Consider the following 24810-nt stretch of genomic DNA (forward strand, 5'->3'; position numbering starts at 1 on the left):
GCTCCCGCCCTTTTTTTTTTTTTTTTAGAATTCTCCCCCGTACGGTGGGCGGAGTCGACCAACGCGTGGAGTGCCTTTCACCCAGTCCCGTGGCGGCTTGCCGCTCTGCCATCGGCGGAGTAATACGTAGTAGTCCGTAGTAGCAAATAGTCCGCACGTATTTTTATTTCTGCGGGCTTATTTTGCGGCTATATTATCTGCGAATGAAACTATTTATTCACGGAAACCTAAAAAACAAAATAAAGCGAAAGCAAAGCTCCACGGAGCTGGCTGAAAGGCACTTCACGCGTTGGTAGACTCCGCCCACCGTACGGGGAGAATTAAAAAAATAAAGGCGGGAGCCGGACGTGAATTCGATTTATTTAGGGAAATTGGCCACACACGACAATAAGTCGCAGTTTCTAAGAATGCAAGGAGCGTGTAGATCGAGTTCCTGCGTCAAAAAGAGGAGTTCAGATTCCTCTTCAGTGCACCTTTAATATAGTGTAACCTATAACCTAGTTGTAGGGTGCCACTGAAGAAGGGGGGGAGCTTGCTTTTTACCATTACTCTGATCTTCTTTTGAATATGCTCGGCATCTCTTCTGTGTTTCCTTTTAAGTGCACCTTTAAGCTCTGTAGTCCACATGCCTCTTCTCTGGTTTGTTCCATGCACAGAAATGCAGAAACATAGGAGGTACAGTCTTTGTCAAAAGTTTAGAGCCCAGGGGGTTTGCTTCTGAGCCTCGCAGTGGAACTCCTGAAGCATTCGTGGCAGCCCTACCCATTGGAGGAGGCAGGACCAGAAATCCTCTTACCCAGAGGAAATTTGGAGCCCTGGAGATGCATTACGAACCACACAGTGTGGCTCAGAAGCAAGCCCCCTGGGCTCCAAACTTTTGACAAAGGCTGTACATATCCCTTTCAGAAGCAGCGTACCATTTTTGTATGAAGTAGACTAGCAATTTCTGTGCAATGTGCAAAGCTAGCAGTGGGTTTTCTTTTGTACACAGCCACCGCGGTGGCTCAGTGGCTATGGTGCTCGGCTGCTGGCCCGAAAGACGCGGGCTCGATCCCGGTCGCGGCGGCTGAATTTCTTTGGAGGAGAAATTCGAGGCCCATGTACTGTGCGATGTCAGTGCACGTTAAAGAACCCCAGGTGGTCGAAATTTCCGGAGCCCTCCACTACGGCGTCTCTCATAGCCTTAGTCGCTTTGGGACGTTAAACCCCATAAACCAACCAACCAATCTTTTGTACACAAATTTAGGGCCCTTCATGTCATAGCTGGAGTGCTTTTTTTGTAGTGTAGTGGACGTGTCCTTCAATATTTTCCTGTGGATAGGTTTTGTCACCCGCAATTCTCTATTTTAAGTGTCACATCCACCTACAAAAGTGATGCGATATTTTAAGCGTCACATGCACCTGCAAGAGAGACGTGATAGGGCAATCCCTCGACTGCTGATTTGAAAAGCCCTGGTGCTCTGTGGTTCTTTGACATCGAAATTCAGCCGTTGCCATGCTTTGTAGTAATTTTCGTATATGCATGCAGAAGCGATTGACATTGCAGAGCCAGCTGATTGGCTTTTGTGAAGCCTGTATAGATATATTGTCATTGTCATAATAGTCATTGTCTCAACATGTGCTGTGCAACCAAATGCGTTCACCGAATAGCCAGTTGTGTGTACTGTGTAAAACCCTCAGGAGCACGTATTTTGGATCCATGTGAATAATCCTTACAGGCTCATTACACATTTATATGTGCCACTTGTTCTTGTGCATAGCTAGAAGTGCTCTTCAGGCAAACCTTGCCATGTTCTTAGCTGCGAGCGAATGTCCCTGTGGCCCCTGTTGCATTTTTTGGCTGTTGGACCACAAATGGTTCAGTTGTAATTGGTTTCTTCCTGCCGTGTTGCCGCTGGCTTTTGTTCACTCCTCCCCCTCTCCCGCAAAAAATAAAACGATTGTAGACAGCAACATTGCATAACAAAGCCATTTGTAGATATGTTTCCTGAGGAGCACATGTGTACTTTTTTTGCATGTGTGTCTCGGCAGCAAGGGGCTAGAGCAAAGACATATTCTGAGTGGCGAAAATGCTCAAGGACATCTGACTTTTTTTCCCACACAGCATCTTAAGTGTTACCAAAGCCTCCTGAACTTTTGCTGTGAACTTTCCTTGAGTTAGAGTCTCGCCCTTGGGGTTGCAGGGCTCGAGTGACAGTGGCAAGGGTGGCAGTGACATCCACGGTGGCAGCGAGGCGGCCGGCGGTGCGGGGAACCTCTCGCCCGAGGAGGAGCTGCCACGCACGTACGAGTTCGAGCTGCCCCGCGAGCTGTGCGGTCGCTTCATTGGCCAGGGAGGCCGCAATGTGACTACCATCAAGTCGCGCTCCAACACTCGCATATACGTCCACCAGCATCCCTTCACATCCAAGCTCAAGATTTGCTCCATCGAAGGTGCGTGTGCGCAGTCATCCTGCCATCATCGCGCGTTTCCGCTCATCCCGCTCTAATCTTATTAAATTGAAAGAGGAGGTTGAGGTTGTTCAGCAAGACATTATAATGAGTTTGGCCCACTGATCACAGTGGTTTGCCTTTCCTGCTGTGTGGTACTAGACAGCCTGTCAAGCTTCATTCCTCATTTCATGTATGATTTGTCTTTGTATGCTTGTTGCCAGCCACCTGCCTGCAGCCCCAGTACATCCTCGCAGAATTGCCAGTACAAGTAGTATTGAATCTTCCATTGCCTTCACACGAAGGAACGCATTTTGTAAAGGAACGAGAAAGAAGACAACTTCTTGATTCACTGTGTGTATCCCATGCCCACTGTTAGCGTAAGGTGCACCACGTTCTCTGGTGCTGTGTTCACTAGCTGCATGAATTCTATGTAGTTATTAAGCTGAATGGCCACAGTAACTGGTGTAGTTGCCTTTGAAAGTTGCCTGAATTTGGCTCTTTAATGAGCTCCTTGTTCGCGTGTGAACGTTTTCACTGCTCTGAGAAGTTTTCGATGTAGACTTCTTAAAAGTTGTTTCGATGTAAACTATTGCATTGTTTTTGTGGTTTCTTGGTGGTTTCAGCTGCAAAGCTCTTTATACTGCTGAAAATTACCAGGTTGCCTTTTATCATTAAGCGCAACCAGTATTCTATATTCCCATGAAGTTCTTTCAGGTTTAGTTTCTGACAGAGCATTCCATTTGTCTGTATGCCAGTCACATGGAGTGAATTATGTTGTGCGAGATGAGTCTCTCACAGGTGAATCTGCAGTGTTGTGGATTGTGTGCAGTGACTGCGTGCATCACCTGGAAAGGTTGAGCCATGCTTACCTGTGGCATAGTTGACAGCCACCGGCATTCTGAGCCAGCTAACCGTGAATTGTGGCCATTGAGTTGCTCTTTCTCTGGCGCAAGTTCTCACAATGAACATACTTTATTGATTTGCTTACATTGTCATCGCTGCACTCACTTGGGTCTTGAATGTTCTGGTGCGTCTCTTTCCACATACAGTGGGCTGCAGTCTCCGTAAGCATTTATTTTTTTTTTATAAATCAGTGCTGCTTATGAGTGGCTTGGATAGCTGCACTGTGATTGACCAGCCGTGCCCTTGTTGCCCATGCAGGGACACCAGAGGAGATCCGGACAGCGCTGGAGCTGATACGGAAAAAGTTCCCGCTGCACGCATTCCCCAACCTGACATTGGCCCAGGTGAATGCGGAGCCTTTGCACTACCCGGGCACCATCACCCTACCGGAGACTCTCCAGGTATGCCCTCACAGCGCTGTGCACGCATGTGCTTTGAAGACAGTTCCTGCTGGTTTCTACAATCTATTGGAAGCCTTGGGAAGTCAGTTTACCTGCTGCGAAATTATCTTAGTGCAGAAGAGTGTCTGGTGGATCGGGACAGGCACTTGACACTTGCACTGTTTCCTTATTAAAGGGAAGCTGAAATGGTTTTCTGAGAATTCGAGATTATTCCGGAACTCGAATCTTCAGCACTCCTATGTGAAGCATGCAAAGTGTGTTTTCACTAGCATGTGAAATTGTGACATAATACAGTGGAACCTCGATTATACGTCCCCCGGTCATGCAACGACCCGCATTTTACGACGAATTTGTGCGGTCCCGGTAAAACCCCCATAGAGACAATGCATTAAAAACCTCGGTTATACGACGCAAATTTTAGAAGGACCCCGCTTCGTACGACGTCTGGCTCGTACCGTCGGTCAAAAAAGGTCGTCAGCAAATGCAGGCCGGGATGTACCGTATTTTCGCGATTCTAAGCACCCCCCTATTTTCGGGAAAAAAAATTCTGAAAAAAAACTTTGCATTTTGCAGTTTAGATTTTTCGAATCTAAGCACCCCCTCTCACTTTAGGCATCGCGATCGTGAAAAAAAGGGGGTGCTTAGAATCGAGTAAATACGGTAGGCACACTTTAGCCAGCCGATAACCGGTACCGCCTTAATCTTTCCACGTATCAAGAAAACCGCCTTAATCTTTCCACCTATCAAGAAAACCGCGTGAACCTCCATGCCCGCTGCTCACGGCAGCCTCAACGGCCATTTTATCTTGTTTGTTGAAGACTAGCCCTCTGCCGGCAAAAATGTGCTGCATTTGTGTTCCGAAAAAAAAAAAAAAAATACAGAGGTTAAAAAATATCACGCTTGATTTTCGATTATACGACACCCAGATTATAAGACGGTTTCATGCGGTCTCCTGAACATCGTATAATCGAGGTTCCACTGTAGTCAATAAAAACATCGGCGATGTTCAGGCTTCTCCTCACTGTGTTGGAAAAGTGTGAGGAAACTTGTGACAACATTATCACCATAACTTCAGATGTCCACTGCCTTCATTTGCAGACTGCTGTGTGCCGCCCAATGCCGCAAAACAATGCTTTGTGAGATTCGCCTTCAATGGGGTTGGTTTTCTTCCATGAAACAACCGTTTCTTCGCTGGAAACGTAGCGCCGTTGTATGTGAAGTCATTATCGGGGCCACTGCCCATCCCTGTGCACTGCAGAGAAGCCTGAATGCCAACGCCACTTTATTAGGAGATTACACTGCCATTTCAAATGCTAGGGAAAAACGATTTCGCAGGCATTAACTGCATGTTTCACGCATTGAACCCTTTTAAACTCATCGAATTCTAAAACCTCTTCAGTTGCCCTTAAACAGAGGTCTATTTTCGGTGAACTGTGCGTGCTTGACATACCTGCCAGGTTATCATTGTAGATGGACCCTGCATTAGGCTGGGCAAGTAGAACTGGTCATGCTCAGTTGGTTGTACGGATGTAGTGTCATTAACTTATCTTGTTTCTCCCCTCTGTGCTCGCCGTCTTGGCTAATTTTGGGTCTGCTTTCTTTCTTCCCAACCCAGCTGCGTCTGCCAGATGGTGTCACGTGTGACGTGGTGCTGACGAGCCTGGTGACGGCGGGCCACTTCTTCCTCCAGCAGCCCACACACCCCACATATCCATCGCTGGCACGGCTAGACCAGTTCATGCTGGCCTGCTATGGCCAGGGCCTCGACACACCACCCCTGCCCCATCCAGTTGAAGGTGTGTGTGTGTGTGTGCGCACTCTGGGCTGTAGCGGACAATTTGTTGGGCACTGGGTATGCCTTTCATGCATTGTTGTGACAGTGCAGTGGTCGTTGTCACTGTTACTAATTTATGCCAGTCTCTTCGATTCCAAATGGCCCCTTTCAAAGGGAGCATCTCGGAAACAGCTGAGCTGTAGACAGCTGTGAGAACAGTACAATCTGTAGGTCTCTTAGTCGTTGTAAATGTGAGGCTGGTCAGGGAAGGGAAGCAGCGAATGCGGCATTCTCAGGTACACCTCCTTCACCAAATTCTACACCTCTTGGCCTGTCCTGCAGATGGGTTAGCCCTTTGGCGAACTTTGCCGACAAGTGAAATGGGCTTTGCCAGCCGTGGGAATATTAAAAGGGATGGGTGAACATGTTCTCCAGACATAGTGTCATTTTTTTTTCTTTTCCCAGTCTCGGCCCCTTTGAAATGAAAGCCAATTTTTTTTTCTCCCGATTTAGTGAAGCTTTTGATTTAACAAAGCTCTCTGACATCGCATGCACTTACCAGGAGCTTCCTTGACTGGAAGATAAAAACGACGACTTCAGCCGGGGCAGGCTGCGATTTGCATGTGCCCTCTTATGCACACGTCAGTAGAGCAGAACAGGGGCAGGACATACCACTGCTGTGCAAATGTGTTCGCATCATCCGCTTCGGGTGGAGAAATTGTTAGCATTACTCCGAACCATAACATAATGTATATAACACACTGTGGCCGGTATGTTTTTAAATTTTATATCTCAAAACTCTGGTCAGTTATAATCGCATCATGAGATTCTACTGCATTTGCAAGGTGCCAACCAACCAGGGGTGTTCAAGGGTCTGTAACTTTATTTTCGACTGCTGAAACACAGGAGTCTTGACTTACTGAAATTTGCGATTTAACGAATTTGTTGGTCGCAAGTATGGTTTTGCTATATTGAGGTTTGACTGCATATCAGACTAGTAACGAGTAACGGGGATCGATACCCCCGCACCTCCACCACGATGTTACGGCTATAATCTCACAGCTGGGGTGTTCTAGCTGGTTCAACAGGCCAGCAGCGAGAGTTTGAATCGGCGAGCGGGAATCAGCATCCAACGGGGCACAACACTCTCAACTTCCTCTTCTTTCGTCCTCTGCCTTGCTCTTCCACCCGCCGCGGTGGCTCAGTGGCTATGGTGCTCGGCTGCTGACCCAAAAGACACGGGTTCGATCCCGGCCGCGGCGGTTGAATTTCTTTGGAGGAGAAATTGTAGAGGCCCGTGTACTGTGCGATGTCAGTGCACGTTAAAGAACCCCAGGTGGTCGAAATTTCCGCAGCCCTCCACTACGGCATCTCTCATAGCATTAGTCGCTTTGGGACGTTAAACCCCATAAACCATAAACCAAGCCTTGCCCTTCCTGCGTTTCTCCAAGCACGTAACACTATGTTTGTTCGGTAGTGCCCTGCCTCCTGTTTCCTCATCCTGTATTCCTGTACTCTCAGTGTTTTGATGTTGCCTGCTGTTCTCTGCAAGCATTGGCCAAACACGACTCTAAACTTTTGTTGCAGTGGAGTTGTCTGTTTTTTGGGTCCATTGTTTCAGATGCCATGTGCATTATTCCTTTTTTGGATTTTTTACAAGTAAGTGGCAGTTTTCAGTATCTCTCCCCCTTTCTTGGCTGTGCAGCGGGCATAATCTGTGCGGCCCAAGTGTGTGGCGGCTGGTTCCGTGCCCTTGTGGTGGCTCCCTCGGACGAGAACGAGGAGTGTGACGTCAAATTCCTCGACTACGGCGGCTACATGACCCTGTCCACGTCACTGCTACGACAGATCAGGTGAGACTTGTCGTGGGAACCAGTGGTAGCTTTATAATCCCTTTAAGGGGGGGACCATGGGTCTCGGAGCATTTTTTTTATTTACGGACCAAATGCAATGAAACTGCACAGACTTATTCAGTTTTTTTTTTTTTGCTGATTTCAAATATGCAATTTGTTTATTTCTAGGCCGATTAGTTCCTGAGATATTAATATATATAATGCAATTTTCTGCTCAAGCAATAGAAAAGAAAATGGGCCACCAGAAATTTAATTTTAATACGTGGGTAGATACTATAATGTGTGAGGAATGCAACGCTAGAAGCAGTTTTCAGTTTTTTTGTCCGTGTGGACAAATGGGCTTAATAGCTAGTTTCATGTGTGTCATGTGTTTCTGGCTCTGTATGTCTGGTTAACTCACTTGAAAACTAACTATTAAGCCCATTTGTCCACACGGACAAAAAACTGAAAACTGCTTCCAGCATTGCATTCCTCACACATTGTAGTATCTACCCACATATCAAAATTAAATTTCTGGTGGCCCATTTTTTTTCTATTGTTTCAGCAGACAATGGCATGATATATATTAATATCTCAGGAACTAATTGGCCTAGAAATAAACAAATTGCATATTTGAAATCAGCAGAAAAAAACTGAATAAGTATCTGCAGTTTCATTGCATTTGGTCTGTAAATAAAAACAATGCTCTAAGATCCATGACCCCCCTTAACTTCAAAGGGGTCACAAGGAAACATCAGGGAGCTCCATTTGTTGTGTTAGTTGCTCCTGTACCCTCCGCAGCGTGTACAGCAGTACTGTCAAAATGCATGGTTGTGGGCTTCCCTGGCAAGGCAACAGTTGCCCTCTCCCTGGTGTAAACAGTGTGACGTCAAAAAGGTGTGGCCCGATGGGCAAAGTCGTCCACTTTTGGTTCTGAACTGGTTTTACCAGTGTCAAGTGCTCCCCCGCCGCCTTTATTTAACATTCTTTTTTTTTCTACGCTCAGATTCAAATGATTCTTTTTGCACCAGTGTCGTGAACACACGAGATATCCCTCTAACCTGAATAATAGGCAATGAGAAAAGATGTCGTGTGCCCCTTTAAACTTGGTATGGTGCAAAACAGTTTTTAGCAGCTTTTTGACTCTCTAAAGGTGCTTAGAGAGTCTGCTGTTTGCTCAGGTCAAGCTTGCACGCTTAATTTCTTCGCATGGCGTTTGCAGTCATGGCGCCTTGGCACCCATGAGGGGGCCAAAATTGCACCGTTATAATCTCATTTTGTGCCGATGGTGTTGTATTGTAACTGTGATTTTTGCAAGTAATTGGCTAGGCATCTAGTTAGCAGAAGAAAAAAAACTCCAAGGTGTCTCTATTTTTCTTCGTCATTCGACCATGAATCGAACCTCGCAGAGACGCTGGAGACAGATGAGAAGTATCTCAGATAACTGTGGTGGTGCCTTTATCACCTTGCCTTTTTTAATGCATCCTCGCTTTGGGACGTTAAACCCCATAAACCAAACCAAACCAAACCAATCATGCATCCACTGCTAATATGAGCTGCACATCCCCGGTGAAAGCAATCCAGGCAGCGGAAAGCGCTGCAGAAAGAGAATGGGAACACGGGAGGCCTTTGTGGCCATTGTTTGCACCTCTGTATGTCCCACATTCTTGTGCAGTACTAGCTTGTTTCATTCGGGTCTCACTGTGTTGCTATTTTTCCCGTCTTGTGTCTGCTTGCATTGCACTGTGGGCAGCTGTGTGAAGTGTGTGCCCTGTGTTTGCAGGAGTGACTTCATGATGCTGCCCTTCCAGGCGTCCGAGTGCTACCTCGCCAATGTGCAGCCTGCTGAAGGTGAGGCCATGCACGCAAATTTGGCACACTGTGGTCATGCTAAAGGATTATAGAACACGTTGGCAGTGTGCACAGTAGTAGTCAATATCACAGCGGCCGCGTGCTTTTCCCCAATGGCCACTAAAACTCTCATCCTGTGGAGTGCTTATTGGGTCACTGTACTTCTGTAGGGCTGCTGTTGATAGCATCGCGGGTTGTTGATGCTATCTGTGATACGCGATACCTTCAGAAAGACTGCATGGCAGACTCGGTATGGAGATGCCTCTGATTGGGAATGTGACACCGTGGCTAAAGTTTGCCTTCAGTACAGTAACGCGCAGACATTGGAGATGAATAAAAAATCTTATTGACGATTAATTGCATAACTGATTAATTGAACTATATGAAAAATCAGTACCACGTTTGAAATCAGCTTGAAAAACTGCATAAGGCTGTGAAATTTCAATAGTATTTGTCTATAGACGAGAAAGTTGGCATTAATCAAGGCAGTATGGATCTTCACATATGCCGTCTCATGGTATCCGACATGGAGCATGTATGTACCGAAAAGATCTGTGAGGCTCTGAAAGAGAAGTGTGTCAAAGAAAGCGGTAGTAATTATATGTGCCTGGAGGGTTTTAATGCCAGGTGAACTTGTTTTTATGCCTTAATTTGTCATAAATACATTGAGGCCATGTTCTGGAACTTCTACCCTCGTTTTCTCAGCATTTTTTTTTTTGTATGCTTCCTTGTTAAAACAAATGTATCCAGCAAGAGAGCTTTTCTACACTTATCGTCACCCTTTCAAGGTAACTTTCCCACGCCTTCTCTCTAAGGTGCTGGGAAGCCAGGATTCCCTCGTGCTGACATGACCAGATCTTGGCATGTACACTTGCCTGAGTACACCTGATCTTGGCCTGAGTACACTTCCTGATAAACATGGCATTTACAGATTAGACGGAAACTGATGAGTTAATACGGCAGTGGTTTTCATGGCACCAAGATCTAACATGGCCAGATATCAGAGCTGCATTAGTCACTTGTGGCGGACTGAAAGGCATGAGGCACACCTGTTCCTATATACAGTATAATCTCGTTACTACGAACCTCACATTAACGAATTTTTCATATTTACGAACTTTTTCAAAATCCCCGCCAAAATATCTATATTTTCAATGTAAAAATATTTCACTACTACGAATTTCAAAATACCGAACATTTCAGAATAACGAGCATAATTTATTTGTCCACCTATTATAAATGCACCTCATTATTACGAACTTACCCCGGAGAAGTGAGCCGACTCCCCGAGAGGCACACGCTAACTCTGCTAATCGCCAAGGGCAGGCATCCGATACAATCCAGTCCAATCCGAAGCCGCCTCGCAACCGGAAGTTGGCTCGTCTCTCCTCCTCCGTTTTTTTTTCTCCCACAGTGTGCCACGGCCGGTCTCGACGCGTGCGCTCTCTCCTCTCTCCTTAAGAGAGAGCGAGAGAGAGCGCGCGCGTCGAGACCGGCCGTGGGTGTGCATGTGACTAGACTACCTCCGCGCTTTTCTTTTTTTGTGTGCGACCGCCGCGAACGCGAGGCCTAGTCGTTTCTCGCCGCTGCGTGTTGACTGTGCTGACGATGAATTCTGCGGGCGCCGGCGTCAAGATGAAGCGACGGCAGTTCACGCTTAAGGAAACACATCGTTACGGAAGCGCCTAGTGCAGCGCTGTTAAACCTTCGGCTCGGACTCCCGACAGCCGTAAATGTCCGCCAGGCTGCCGAAATGGTAACTGGGGTGTGGTGGAACGTAAAGGCCTCGACCATCAACAACTGCTGGAGGAAAGCTGGCCTGGTGAAATCGCCGCTTCACACAGAAGACTGCGATGACGCTGATAGCACGGATGACGACAGCGCAAAAGAGGTGCGGACTGAAGTCACTGCGAAACTCTCTGTAGACTCTTCTGTAACTTTTGCCGACTACGCCGAGTTGGAAAATGCTGCCCCTGACTGTAGAAGACATCGTGAGCAGCGTTCGCGAGTATGGAGAGCGCGGCGAAGAAAATGAACTGGACAACGATGCCGACTCGCCGCCTGCAGACCAAGCGGCCGAACCTGTGTCTAGTGCGGAGGTTCTTGCATCCATAGGCAAACTTTGCACATTCATCGGACGTTGTAGCGATGTGCCTGATTCTGTGCTCCAAAAAGTTGACGTTGAAGAGTTCGTCCTGGGGCGCCTGTGTCGCACCAGCCAGAATCACGGATTTCTTCAAATAAACGAGCGCTGAACCTCTCGTTTGCGTTCCTGTTTGAAAATTACATAGCTTGTCGTGTGCCCTTCCTGAAGGTACAGTATTTTCATTGTCCAGTAATACTACTACCTTTTTTCACGAGTCTTTCGTTATTACGATATTTCAAAATAACGAACGATTATTCGCGACCCCGCGAAGTTCGTTGTATCGAGATTTCACTGTACTTGACAACATCAGTGTTGTAGAAGGAGTGGAATAAGATAAAAATGGTGGTAGGTGTTCAGAGTTGTACCACATGTCTAGTCAGCTGGGCGCGTTCGTTGTGCTTGCGGTTATTGCAAAAGCGGTAAACAGGAAAAGAATGCAGTTAGTCGTGACTGTCAAAAGGTGGGAAAATTGGAGCAGTGACCAGTGGAATTTTCACACCCTTGCTGCTCATCTCACTTCATATGCAGTGTTCTGATTAAAATTATCACTGCAAGGTCTTTTTTTTTTTTTTTTTTCATTCTTCTCATGTGGCAGATCTTTTGATAAACTTGGCATGCTCTCATTCTGGGGAACTTCTGAAAACATAAATTTTCATGGTCCCTTCGGAGTCTACTGTACTTTGCTATTTGACCGAAAATTGGAATCATCGATTATTCACACAAGCCTACGTAAACTCATAGTTGGGTTGCTTTCCATGTGTGGCACCCACAAATTGCCGTAATTTTGTGGCTGAACTTTGTTCAGGCACACATGCATGGTGCTGCTGGACTGTGATTGCGGTTGGCCATTGTTCTACATGATATTTTATGCCTGTAACATTGTAAGGATCATGCATGTGGGCTGATTTATTCCTTCTGGTTTGGTATCATGTACTTTTGTGCTGTGCTATGCTGAGTTCAAGGTGTTTAGCATTTTTAGCGACTGCTTGCCCCTGCTTAAAGGTGTTGATTTTAACTACGTAGTGGCTGCAACCATTGCTGTAAGCATTCTTTTGTTCAGCACAGCGGCACACTGGCAGCAGTTATACATGTGGGCTGGCTGCCAAGGGTGACATTGCCAGCTCGCCTTATACCCGTGCCACACGCGCACAAGAAATGGCAGTAAATGCTTAAGGCCTTAAGTTTGTTAATGCCATTGTTTTCGGAGTTGGTGCTACACGTCCACTTTTAATGCCATTATCGAAAGTGACGATGACGATAACGCTTGCAAGGTAGTTAAAAGTTTCATCATAATATAAACATTCCTAATAAGCAGAATATATCGGGAATGTTGTTAAAATGTAATGTAAAAATGATTTTCCAGAAAATGCGGCTGTTCCTGCTTTGCAAGTCGAAAAAGTAGCCATAAACTCGCATGTCAGCACATAACTCGAGAGTACCTGTCAATAAGGCTGGTTAAAATGGCTCCATTTGCATCGAAAATGCAGTATAGATGCTTAATCTGACTGAAGGCTAAGAATTAACCATTTCTTACTGGTTAGGAAGTTGTTACTAACAAAGCTGCTTGCTTTTCTGCGTGTGGAATGGGAACAAGAGTACACATTGCACGGGCGAATGAGTTGTGGCGAACTCAGTAGGTCGGGAATGGCAGTAAGGCTAATGCCATTAAATTTATGCGCATGGCACCGCACGAATGCCATTAAAACTTAAGGCAGTAAGCACTTAATGGCATTAAATCTGTCCATGTGGCACAAGTATTATTTTCCACCTAGGTGTTCACTTTGTTTAGTTATTTTTTTCTAGGGTCTTGTTCTTTGTGTTGGATGTCATACGAGTTGCCTTCTTTCCTGTCCCCTTTTGTTATGTATGCAGATGACAACGTGTGGTCAGCTGAAGCATGCGCCACATTTGAGGACTTGGCCCAGGGTCAGATTCTGCAAGCACTGATAGTGGGCTATGCAGACAATGGGATTCCCCTGGTGCACCTCTACCGGGTGCAGGGGGTCTCCAGCGTGTTCATCAACCGCGAGCTGGTCAACCGGGGTGTGGCCCGGTGGCTGGAACATCCCCTCTGACCGCACACCATCCGGGCCCCCTTGGATGCGGCCGCTGCCTCCTCCTCCTCCTGCCAGCAGCAGCAGCGTCGCCGCTTCCGGGGGCCCCCCCGCGGGCCCTGGGGGGCAACTGCTCACTCGTCGCCACCATTTCGAGTGGTGGCACGGGGTGGCCGACCCAGCCACCCGACGTGCCACCACACCACTGGCCACATACCAGACATTAACCTCCACGAGGCGTTCAATGTGGTGTCACTCTCACCCCTGCTGCAGCTTGAGCCTGCCTGCCCCATCATTAAACATCATCGGTCATTTGACACAGCGTCACAGCCGCCTCTGTCCCTGCATTTCGAAACCCGACCGTGTCACACAGTGCATTACCGAGTCGGCAGCTGCAGCCACAGCGGTGGTGGGCCTTGCCCCGCCGCCACAGAGCAACCACCTGCAATGCTGAATGCGTGCCGCAGACGCCGCCAGACCACCGGTGATCACAGAGACCAGTCTGATTACAGGCACTTGTGCCTGCCACTTCTTCAGAGGAGTCAACCGCTGTCTCTCAGCAGTCAGCATAATGAGCTACATGGACCCTGTTCTTCCCACTGGATGGGTTCCAAGAACTCCGCAGGCAGGTTGCAGGGTCCCAATTACGCTTCCCACAGGACATCCAGGATATCGAAAGCCAAACAGTGGGGGACTCCCAACTCCCATTCTCGTCCGTGGTTCTACGGTGGTAGCAGGCCGTTCTTTCTATCTGATCGGCAGAGTTGTGGTGGCCAACAGCCACAGTGTCCCATGCCAGTCACCGAGCCCAGGCTTCTGCTGCCCCCGCTGGGGCACTCGTGGCTCTGACATTGTGTCCACGACGGGCGTTTGGTTTTCAGTGGGACATGGCTACTCTGGCGGGTCTTTCTTTACACGGCGCACAAGGGTTTAAAAACGAGGGCTGTGCAGCACTCCCCCACCTATGTCTGCCTATGTCACCCTCCTCCCCCTCAGTTCTTCTTGTATGGGGAAAAATGCTCACTGCGCTCTTCGTAGCTTCCTCTGCGGTCAGGCCTTTCTTTCATCTCTTCTTCCTCTCCTCTGTTGTGAACCTGCTTTTTCATATGCAGCATGTCTTGCAGCAGGTACGGGTGGCCACAGCTCCTCCTTTCCCCATGTTTTCTGTTGGCGTCTTTGGTGGGAGCACATTTTCCCTTGACCGCAGCTCAGGCAGCGGAGGAGCGGGCCCTCCAGTCTCTCAGCCCCTGTTATGCATATGTTTTGTTTTTTCGTTTTCCAATGTAAATACTATTACCGCGGGAATCAAGCCATCCCAGGCTGGGGACGCACCGACCAGTTAGCGTGTAGTGTCTGCTGCTTTAGCACACGCCAGTTGCAGTTTTTAATGCCACAGTTTCTGGAGTGGAGACGGCAGGTGTTTGCTTTTCTTCCAGGGAAGTTATGTGGGATCAGTCACGTTGTTGCCTGTACATAGTTTTTGCGTGTGTACATGTGTGTGTGTGTGCACGAGTGTCCGGCACGAGCTCCTCCTCCTCTTTTTTTCTGCCTCGTCTCCCCCCTCCCATGCTGTCCTTTCTTCCTGTGTAATCAAACTGTTGGCCTATGTGGATTTTGTTTTGCCAAGTGCTGCCGCCAGTGCGTCAGTGGAGCCTGCTTTCAGATTGTGCAGTTATTTAAGAAAGTTGGATGATAAATAAAGAGTTGTTTTCTCGTTACTCCACGTTGTCACATTGTTTTGTGCTGCATAATGGTTTCCCTCGGAAACAGATTCCGTAGCAGTAGTGGAGCTCTTTACTCCAGCACCCTGCAAAAACTTTTTTAGTTTAAGCCTACCACACTTGTAGTTGCAGAGTGCAAAGTGTGAGCATAGATAGAAAAACAAGGCATGCAGTATTTTGTCAGTTATTTGCATTGCATATTGCTCTTGTACAGTCCTATGCCTCCATTTGTAGACATGCATCTCGGTGGCCTGTGGAGAATCCTTGTCACACACATGCTGTGCAGTAGCGATATGCAGATGGGAATATTCAGCTTAAATTGAATTCAGATAAGCTACATGTGGTGTGCTAGTCGCAGGAAGCAGTTTGCATCGCCAGAGGTAGTAATTTTGTTTTTTGCTTGCTTGGCCAGTTGCTGCAATAGTGATGGAGCCAAACTCTGAGGGCAAAAAGTGTTTAGGTCTGAAGCAGGAGACTGTCAAAAGTGTGCTTTCACTTGAACATAGCTTGAGTGCACTAGCATTTGGCCAACAGTATGGTATGTTAGAAAGAAAGAATTACGCACGCATTAGCATGCAATCGGAGCATTGTTCCCAAGCCATACAAATGTGCCCTAGTTGGTAGGGTGTCTGGCTTGCGACCCAATGGGTGTGGGTTTGAATCCCACCTAAAATTCTTGAAATTTTTCACACAGTGAAATCAACTACTTTATAAAGTAGTGTCATTTGACACATGCAGCGACTTTTAATTTGCATTACATGTCATGTTTTAAAGGAACCCTGCAATGATCTCAATGGGCATATGCTAGTGCAACAGATCTGTAGAGGTGGTCCTGGTGGGTATTCGAGTCAAATTTGAAAGCACTGCGTGGACCCTGTAGAAATTTTTAAACGCTGCTCGCAGTAGCTTGAAACCTCTCCGTGCCCCCTGCCTTGATGACGTCAGCGGGCAGTCGGGGCGAGCTTGAAGGCTGGCTGATGATGATTAAAACTATTTCCACCTATGCAGGAGGCCCCCTACTCCCAAATTAAGGTGATCGTGCGATCGATTTTGGCTGCGGGCAGGACGCGAGCCGTTTCCGGCGAGACGCTGCCCTTTCCGATGTTCCAGATTGCAGTTTTGCTGTCGCTAAGAATCAAACTAGCCTTGGTTCCGGCGCAAGCGAGCACTATTGCGACCTCCTCAGCCATATCTACATTTCTACTAATGGCAGCGACTGGTGCACCTTGGCCGTCGACTACCGACCAGCCACTGGCTGCGACGTTGGCTACCTCTCCTCCCCTAAATTTCCCGGGGCCCTTTTAGCCAGCGCCTCTGCCCTCTCCTCCCGCCTTTCCCTATGGTGTTTTGGGTGCATTTCTCCCCACTGACGTCATCGGGGTAGGGGACGCGTGGTGAGGTGTGTCGCCCTAATCGGTTACGAGCTACTGCAGGCAGCAATTTTTGAAAATTATTTACAAATTATAGGTTCTATGCAGAGCTTTCAAATTTGGTTCGAATGCCCACAAAGACCACCTCTAAAGATCTGTTGAACTGGAATATGCCCATCTAAATCATTTCGGGGTCCCTTTAATCGCTCATTCCACGCCTGTCGTGTTCAGCATGAGCTGTGGGGTGTTTGGAATTCCCTCGCGAGGTCATGTGGCTGTGACATCATGACCCTGTCAGCCAGTCGGGAGTTTGCGCTCACGAACGCCACTGCTGCCTTTTCTGCAACACGGGACCCTTACCGCTGAGTAAAAGCAGACAAGTGAAGAGTTTTTTTTCGAAATGAGCCAGATCCACCAAAACAAAGTTAGAACAAGGCCATAATTTCTTGTCTGAAAGGAATGCGCTGCTATTTAACCCAGTACCTCACAAGTTTTATGGGGCAGATAGAGCAGTCAAACAGCATTAATCGCCAAAAATTTACGTGCATAGTTTGGCCTATACAACAATGGAAACATTGGATTTGGCTCATATCGAAGCGAAGCATTAGATTCGACCCAGCTTTCTTCTCGAAACTTTATTATTACTGCAGTATGTTTCAGGTTACATTCAAAACAATATGGAAAAATGCTTGTGCTGTGACTTCAGCAGAAAAAAAAATTACAAGTATGCGTCACCCACTTTACACTCGTACATGGATAGCAGGCCTGTCTTCCTGGCAGCATAAGCAGCCTTCTTCGCAATCTGCCATGGGCTCCTTTTCTTGACAGCGACGAAAGGCAGCCTCAAAATACGCAAGTTCTTCGTTTTCTTTCTATGACACACCAAAGTGAGTCACCAGAAGGTTGGTCACGTCTCTCACCTTCAGTTCGTTGAGGTGGTGTGCATACAGCTCGCACTATTTCGGTGTTTGTACAAGGGTATTTCCCCTCTTTAGGACCGATACAAAATTAGACACCGAAACCCTGTAGTGGGGTTCGGCTCTAATTTGAGGGCTTCGGCCTGTCACATTTCTCTGAATGTAAAAAACCTTCGTTTCAGTAATCTTGAAAGGCAGGTTGGACGTTGATCTCATTACTTCCGTACAGTACGCCTTCCAGGGAACGTTCACCGACCTCTTCATACCCATCGCAATCCATGCGGAACTAAGTCCATCAAAGCAAAAGTCTTGAAAAAACAAAAGAGCTCGCAAAACAGACCACGCATCCGCGCTATCACGCACGAGCACCGCCGGTACAGAGGCTAGAAGGTTTTCCTAGTGTCGTGAACGGCCGCCGTTTCAAGGGGCCCCTGTGAAACCGGTTTGGATGCACAGCGTAGGTGGCGCTGCAGCTGCCAGGCGTGCGGCTTTTGGCGCGCTATGCAAGCCGCGCCGTTCGCCCAGCCAGTTGGCAAGTGCGCGCGGGCGATTTGTGACATTGAAGGTGATGCCACACATCACCCAATCACATGTGCATCCAAACGCATTCGAAAAAATGCGAGTAAACCTTGCATTTCAGCTGTTCAGTCAGGAGGTACTAAAGAGTATTTTCTTTTACCGGGACCATTTGCAAAGGGACAACGTCAGAAACATCGAACCGACAGAACGGTTTGTAAAACTAATGGAAAGACTAATTTTTATAATGTCATCTAGAATCCCATCAAAAGGCCTTCGTGCTGATTCAAGAAGTGCACAGTTTTTGAATGAGTTCATTGTTTTTCTCAAGGAATGGGAGGAACATGCTGCACAGTATGGTGGCGGCTTTTTAAGTGCAGGAACTGCCCTTGGGCTGCGTGTAACGCTGCAAAGCACACTGTCGTTTGTAAAATACCTCACCACGTCGCTGCAATACAAGTACTTGTTGACTGCAAACCTAAGCCAAGACAGGATGGAGAATGTATTTGGGATTGTGCGCCAGTGCTTCGGTTGCAATGATCATCCAACTGTGGGGCAGTTTTTGATAATTATCAACAACCTTTTTTTCTACAGCCTCGCAAAGCCTCCAAAACGAGCAAACGTACCTGCAGAAGTCGTGACTGCCCTCTTGCAACCATCTGATGTTCCCAAAGAAAAAAATGAACGAATAACTGAACTTGTCGATAATTTACTGGATGGCGGAAACTTGGCTTCTGCTGCAGAGCTGCTCGAGGAGCACAGCAGCCTGAGCGATCATCAGGGCTGTGTAGACAAAAAAAGTGACAGCAGACTAATTTTTTATGTAGCTGGGTATGTTGTAAGAAAAATCCTTAAAAGATTTCCGTGCCCCGAATGTGCAACTTGTTTCAGCACTTCGCCTTTGCAAGCCGAGTCAAACAATGCCTCACTTACTCGAAATTTTGACCATGGAGGCTTAGTTTATCCATCAAGGCCAATTGAACAGCACATAGCTAAGCTTGAGGACGCATTTACGGTGTTTTTCAGCCGCAATGAGCTACACGCAGATAGCATGGTCAGCTTTCTGCATTTTCTTCAGGGACGTGAGCTTCAAGGTGTGGGCTGCGTGGAGCATGGACGTCGAATTACGACAGAAGTGGTCAAGTTTTACGCCTTGACTAGGATGCATTTCCTTGTAAAGTCGGTAAACAAAGAGCGCGGCGCGCAGCGAGAAAAGAAAAAGTTGCTGAAAATGAGGCGCTGTCAGTAGCCTCGCACACTTCGCCTGGGCACTTCGCACAAAAAAAGGCATTAGTACATTGTTGTCATGGAACCTTGTGTAATAAAGACGTTCCACCCTGCAATTTGTGCCGCTTCCTTTTCTCATTTCGGTATCATGTACAAAATGCGTTTTTACGCGTCTTTACAGCGCAGTAGGTGAGGCCCGACGTGACGCTTGCATTTGCTCATGCCGCGGCACACTGTTGGTGTTACAGCTAGTCCGTGTCGAATCTAAATGAGAAGAGAACCTATGCCAGTGTTTGCACTGTATTTAACACTTTAACGCCTTGCAAAAGCAGTGATAGCAACCCACACACGATCAACCGGCTGAACCAGCGAGCACTACCCATAGGAGCTTCTTGAGCCCGCCCGCACGCCTGCGGGCGGCAGCGCCATCTGCCTTAAGCATAGCAAGTTATTTCAGCTGCGCCGGCCCGGTCGCGACACTAGGAAAACCTTCTAGCCTCTGTACCGCCGGCACGAGCCTACAAGGAGGCTGCCATGTTGGCTGAATCACGTGGTCTCCGGGTCAGTCTCCTATTGGTTGAACGGATTTGGCTCATTTCGATCCACGCAGTGGAAGGATTTGCCTCGTTTTCGATTTGAAACGTGATCTGCGGGCTAGCTCAGTTGGTGTGATTTGACCCATTTTGTTCTGATCTGTTTTTTAAAGGAAAGTTGACTGGCTTAGCTTGCCACTACAGTTGGGGTTGTGTTACTTTCGGTTTGTGGATTTGGCTCATTTCGAAAAAAAAACTCCTCAAGTTGTGAACTAGCAGTTCGCTGCACTGTCCAAGTAATGTCAGCTGTTTCTTTCTTTGTAAAAAGTATGAAACCAAGTCCCAGACACCTGACATGGCAACATGAAGTAAAATTCTCGCCACCCACTCTCACAGATGAATTTCATCTTGGCCGGGCTAACTATGTTGGCCAGCTGCAGTGCTTTCTCGACATGGCAGGTGTCTGCATGGAGATGGGAGATGTGCATGCGACACCTGGCAGCCAGGTTCCCCTCCATCTCGAGAAGCCAATGACACCTATTTTGGTAATTTGCCCAGTCAATGCCATTCTATTGCCTGGGCTTATTTTTAAGCGAAAGCTTCACCACGCTAAGTAAAGCCAAGGTCACCGCGTCCGGAGATTTCGTCTTCATTTGACCTTCAGATAAAGGAAAGGAAAGGTGCATAACCGATGAAGAGCTGGAGCTTCGAAAGCAAAAGAAAGGCGCAAAACTCCCCTCTTGGAACAGTGGACACCTCAATCGTGCTTTAAGCTGGGAAACCGATTAAGAGTGGGAGCTTCGATATTAAAGGAAAAGGGCATAACTGGCCCCCTGGGACAATGGACACGTCAGTCGTGCTCCAAGCTACGTGGCGCTAGTGACAGATGTGCGCTGCATGCGTTGGCATAGACAACGTTGTGGCAGAAACATGGCACTGAATCCATAGGCAGCCGCCGCGGTGGCTCAGTGGTTAAGGCGCTCGGCTACTGAGCCGGAGTACCCGGGTTCGAACCTAACCGCGGCGGCCACGTTTCGATGGAGGCGAAACGCAAGGGGCGCCAGTGTGCTGTGCGATGTCAGTGCACGTTAAAGATACCCAGGTGGTCGAACTTAATCCGGAGCCCTCCACCACGGCAGCTTTTTCCTTCCTTTCTTCTCTCAGTCCCTCCTTTACCCCTTTCCTTACGGCGCGGTGACCATCGGAGACTCAGCACCAGGTAAGTATTCAAGTGTCCACCGAGATATGACAGACAGATACTGCGCCGTTTCCTCCCCCCCCCCCCCTCAAAAAAAAAAAATCCATAGGCCGTCGGCGTTCATTGCGTTCATTTTTAGACTCCGATGATTTTAAGGAAATGAAGTGCGCATAACTGGCTTCCTGGGTCAGTGGACGCCTGAATTGAGTGTATAGGTACAGTCTTTGTCAAAAGTTCAGAGCCCAGAGCGTTTGTTTCTAAGCCTCGCAGTAGGACTCCTGTAATATTAGTGGAAGTCCTACCCATCGCAGGAGGCAGGACCAGAAATCTTCTTACCTTCAGCAAATTTGGAGCGCTGGTGATGCATTACGAACAAGACAGTGTGCTTCAGAAGCAAACCCCCTGGGCTCCAAACTTTTGACAAAGGCTGTACGTGGGGTGATGAGAGAGATATGTGGGCTGCACGCGTTAGCGCTGACAATGTTGTGGCAGACACGTAGGCCGCAGCGTTTATTGGGTGAACTCGTGATCGAACATTAACTGGCAGAGCGGGCGCGCTGCCTATCCAGTGTCCGCAACGCACTCAACGTTACCGACGCCAAGCCGCGAATAGTTAGTTGCCCGATACGCCATAGCTTTCGCTCTCTAACCAGGTTCAACAGTAGTTAAACCTCAGCTATTTTTAGAGCGCAGCTCTTTGGCGCCTGTTTCTGCGTTTCGCGGCGTCGCCGTTGTCCGTTGTAACCAGCAGCGAAACCAATGGAGCGGGAGCTTGAAAGCAAAGGGTAAAATTGGTAAATTGGTTTTTGAGGAAAGGAAATGCGCAGTATATGTCGCACACAGCTGCAAAACCAATGGAGCGGGAGCTTGGAAAGCAGAGGGTAAAATTGATAAATTGGCTTCTGAGGAAAGGAAATGAGTATCTCACAAATCTCGGTGGGCACCTGAACCAGAGGGAAAACCTCTTGGAACAGTGGACACCTCAATCGTCTCCCCTCTTATCCCCCTTCCCACCTCACTGCCCATCCCTCCCCAAGTCTCCTCCTTCCTAACTGTTGGATGGATGGAAACCACTTTATTACACACAAAAAAAAAATCTTCCAGGGTGGTCCCCTACTGGTCCAGGAGTCCACGGGCTTGTGCTTTACGGGCTTGTGCTTTACGTAAAGCCCGATCCACCAGCCATTTCCGGCCGGCGGGCTGAGCGGTCCGTAAAGCAGCCTCCCAGGAAGAATGAGTGGGATTGGGGATGGGGATGGGTACTGCCTTTGGGGAAGGACATTCCCAAAGGTAGTGGAAAAGTGTGGATCTGGGCACGCCACAGGTGTTACAATCAGGAGGAAAGGTGGGGTGAAAGCATGAGAGACGGTGGGGTGAAATAAAGCAGTCTGTCTGTAATTGTCGCCATGTGGCGCTGGATAAGGGCGACAAGGTACTGTGGGGTGGTGGCAGTGTCATGCGGCTCAATTTGTAAAATGTGGTGATTTGGTGATATGTAGAGAGGACCGATGGGGTTCTTGTGCAGGGTTGGGTGCCTGATCATCCGGGGTCCGGGAGGAGAGTTCTCGGGCCAGCGCATGAACGCGCTCATTACCGGAGATCGAGGCATGCCCAGGGACCCACAACAGAATAACTGTTCGGTCGAGAGTGGTGGCCGTGGTAAGAATACGATGTGTTGCCGACGTCGCCACTCCCTTGAGGTAGTGGCGGTACGCGGCCTGGGAATCTGTGCGAATTTCGGTTATGTTTTTGTCAATGGTGGAGTGGGCCAGAGCAAGTGCGATGGCAGCTCCTTCCGCCTCTGCAGGCGAATTAGTTCGGATAGTGGCGGCGGCCCCCACTGTGCCGTCTTCATAGGCTGCGACTGCCGTGAAATATCCTGCTTTAGAATTTTGTGCCGCGTCGACATAAAGGATATCGGAGCGGTTGGTTGGTTGGTAAACATTTATTAAAACAGTCAAGGGGCCGAAGGCCCGATCTAGGGGTCGGCCAAGACTCCTTGGAATCTGGCAGCCTCTAGAGCGAGACCGATGAGCGTTCGTTGGTCGTCTAGGGTAGAGCTGCGTAGACGAGCCTCCCAGGTATCTTGTGTGGGTGTTGGCATGTGTTGTCGTGGACAAGTCCAGACCATATGAAGGAGGTCTGCTGGGATATTGCAGTGTTTGCTGCTGCTGCTGCTGCTGCTGCTGTTGCTGCTGGTGGTGGTGCTGCTGCTGCTGCTGCCATTGTTGTTTCCGGGACTGCCGGCCGCCGGTCGTGCTGCCCCGGAGCTCGTCAGTAGTCCTGAGGCGTCGACGGCACTCCCTGGTGACGTGGTCGCCTTCGCACACCATGCATTTGGCCTTGCACGGGTGGCCTTCTGGTGGGTCGTGTGTGCCGCACGTCCTGCAGAGCTTGGTGTTCGGCGTTGGACAGACGTCCGAACGATGGCCTTGCTCTCCGCACACGTAGCAGATCTGCCTCGTTGGACGATATGGGTAGGTCTTGAATTCTCCGGAGCGGTAGATGACCCACTGCGGGATATACGGGCCGTCGAACGTGATGAGCGCCGTTTCCGACTTGCCCAGCATTCTCGCTTCCAGGATCTTCACTCCTTGGGATCGAAGCCGCAGCCTTGATTTCAGTAGGGCCGGTGATTGCCCCGGCATGACGCTGTGTATTACCGCACGCTTCAGGTCGTCCGGTATATAGGCTGGATAGGTGTTGGTTGCATAGGTCTGGTCATCGATCGTGAGCTTTTCGATCTTCCTGAGCACGTCGCCGATGTCCAGGTCGGGCGTGCTCGCAATCATGATGTTCGATCCGGGCCGGAGTCTCATGATGAAGTCTTCTTCCTTGATCTTTCCTCCGCTGGCCGCGACGAGGGCTTGCGTTGCCTGGTCGACACGGATTTCGCTGATTTTCAGGCCTCCCTTGGGGCGATAAATGATCTTGATATCATCCTTCGGTAGCGGCGGCGGACGTGGCCTTATCTGCCGCTGCGCTCCCGCCAGATGTGGTTTTAATGTAAAGCGCGGCACGCCACTCGCTTGCGTCTCTGCTCCGCCAGCTGCGGCTGTCGGCGCTATCTTGTTGCTTGCTTCTTCCCGGGGATCGCCTGGCCCCTTCGAGCCTTTCTTCGAGCCTTTCCTTTTTAGGCGCCGTTTGTAAGAAACAAGCTCCCAACGATCCATGTCTTCGTCTTGCAGTGGGTCGATGTCGGCCCCGTCGTCCCGCTGCGGTGGCGGTCTCCATGGCCTCGGTCACTGCGTCCCCGAGTCCGGGGCTCGCATTGACCGGCGGCGCGGCAGGAGATTCGTCCGTACCTTCAATATTCGCCGAACCTTAGGCCAAGGTTGTGGGTTTCTAAGTGGACACAGGCCACCACCCACCGCGGGTTCGAGCTTCGCGCGAGCGAAGGGCCCCGATCAGCCGTCACCACACACACAATGGGACACCGATGCGGCGCACTCAACCTCCGCAGGGAGGAGAGCGATTCGCCGCAAAGAAATAGGCCTCCAAGTTCACAAAGGAGACGTTTATTCACGTCGTCCTTCAGCAGTACACACGCACTCAATCGTCACCCCGTCCCGGGGGCGCGCGAGGAGCAAGGCTCCGCTGCGCGCACGAAGCGACTCGAGCAATGTGCGCCGCTAGCACGCCGCTGCAGGAGAATGTCCCCGCGGCAGTGCTGTGATCTCTCTCTCGTGTCGACCGTTGGGCCGGTTGCGAGAGAGAGTGGGCAATCAACGCAAGGTACGCCTGTCGGAGGTCGCTGGACCCCGCTGGACAGGCTCGAGCCGCTGCAGGTCAGAGGACACGTGCGAGCGAGCTCGAGTAAGCACTGGTCCGAACGGCAAAGGCCGGCACGGACAAACAGTAACGTACGCACCTTACGCTGTCTCGGAGGGATCTCTCTCTCTGGTCCCCGCTCGGACGGTCGCGGGGTGCGCGG

The 24810-nt window shown here is 49.1% G+C and overlaps 2 protein-coding genes across 7 annotated transcripts in view; one reads left to right on the forward strand and one right to left on the reverse strand.

Moving 5' to 3' along the window:
- The window catches only part of LOC149362604 (KH domain-containing protein akap-1-like), a 96293-nt gene extending 81181 nt beyond the window's left edge, over window positions 1-15112 (forward strand). For all 6 annotated transcript variants that reach the window (XM_089573121.1, XM_089573126.1, XM_089573123.1 and 3 more), the window contains exons 3-8: window positions 2184-2433; window positions 3595-3737; window positions 5353-5533; window positions 7217-7364; window positions 9127-9194; window positions 13213-15112. In XM_089573121.1, coding sequence (XP_089429247.1) covers window positions 2184-2433; window positions 3595-3737; window positions 5353-5533; window positions 7217-7364; window positions 9127-9194; window positions 13213-13415 — 993 coding nt within the window. In that variant the 3' untranslated portion in view covers window positions 13416-15112. The remainder of the gene's footprint in view (window positions 1-2183; window positions 2434-3594; window positions 3738-5352; window positions 5534-7216; window positions 7365-9126; window positions 9195-13212) is intronic.
- Window positions 15113-19497: 4385 nt separating this feature from the next.
- On the reverse strand, window positions 19498-24086 carry LOC149362606 (uncharacterized). The gene is made up of 2 exons (XM_089568342.1): window positions 23100-24086; window positions 19498-19555 (listed from the first exon to the last, which is right to left on the reverse strand). Exons 1-2 carry the CDS (start codon window positions 24047-24049, stop codon window positions 19498-19500), a joined length of 1008 nt encoding a protein of 335 aa, XP_089424468.1. The 5' UTR covers window positions 24050-24086.
- Between the last annotated feature and the right edge of the window lie 724 nt (window positions 24087-24810).

The sequence above is a fragment of the Amblyomma mixtum genome, chromosome 2 (genome assembly GCF_055824585.1).
Source record: "Amblyomma mixtum isolate Tamu chromosome 2, ASM5582458v1, whole genome shotgun sequence".
NCBI lineage: Eukaryota > Metazoa > Arthropoda > Arachnida > Ixodida > Ixodidae > Amblyomma > Amblyomma mixtum.

Excerpts from the sequence above, each read along its gene's own strand:
- LOC149362606 (XM_089568342.1), bottom strand. The coding sequence starts at position 24,049 with ATGGATCGTTGGGAGCTTGTTTCTTACAAACGGCGCCTAAAAAGGAAA. Across the intron at positions 19,556-23,099 it reads CAGTCCCGGAAACAACAATG|GCGTGCGGGCGGGCTCAAGA; the intron begins GCAGCAGCAGCA and ends TGCCGCCCGCAG.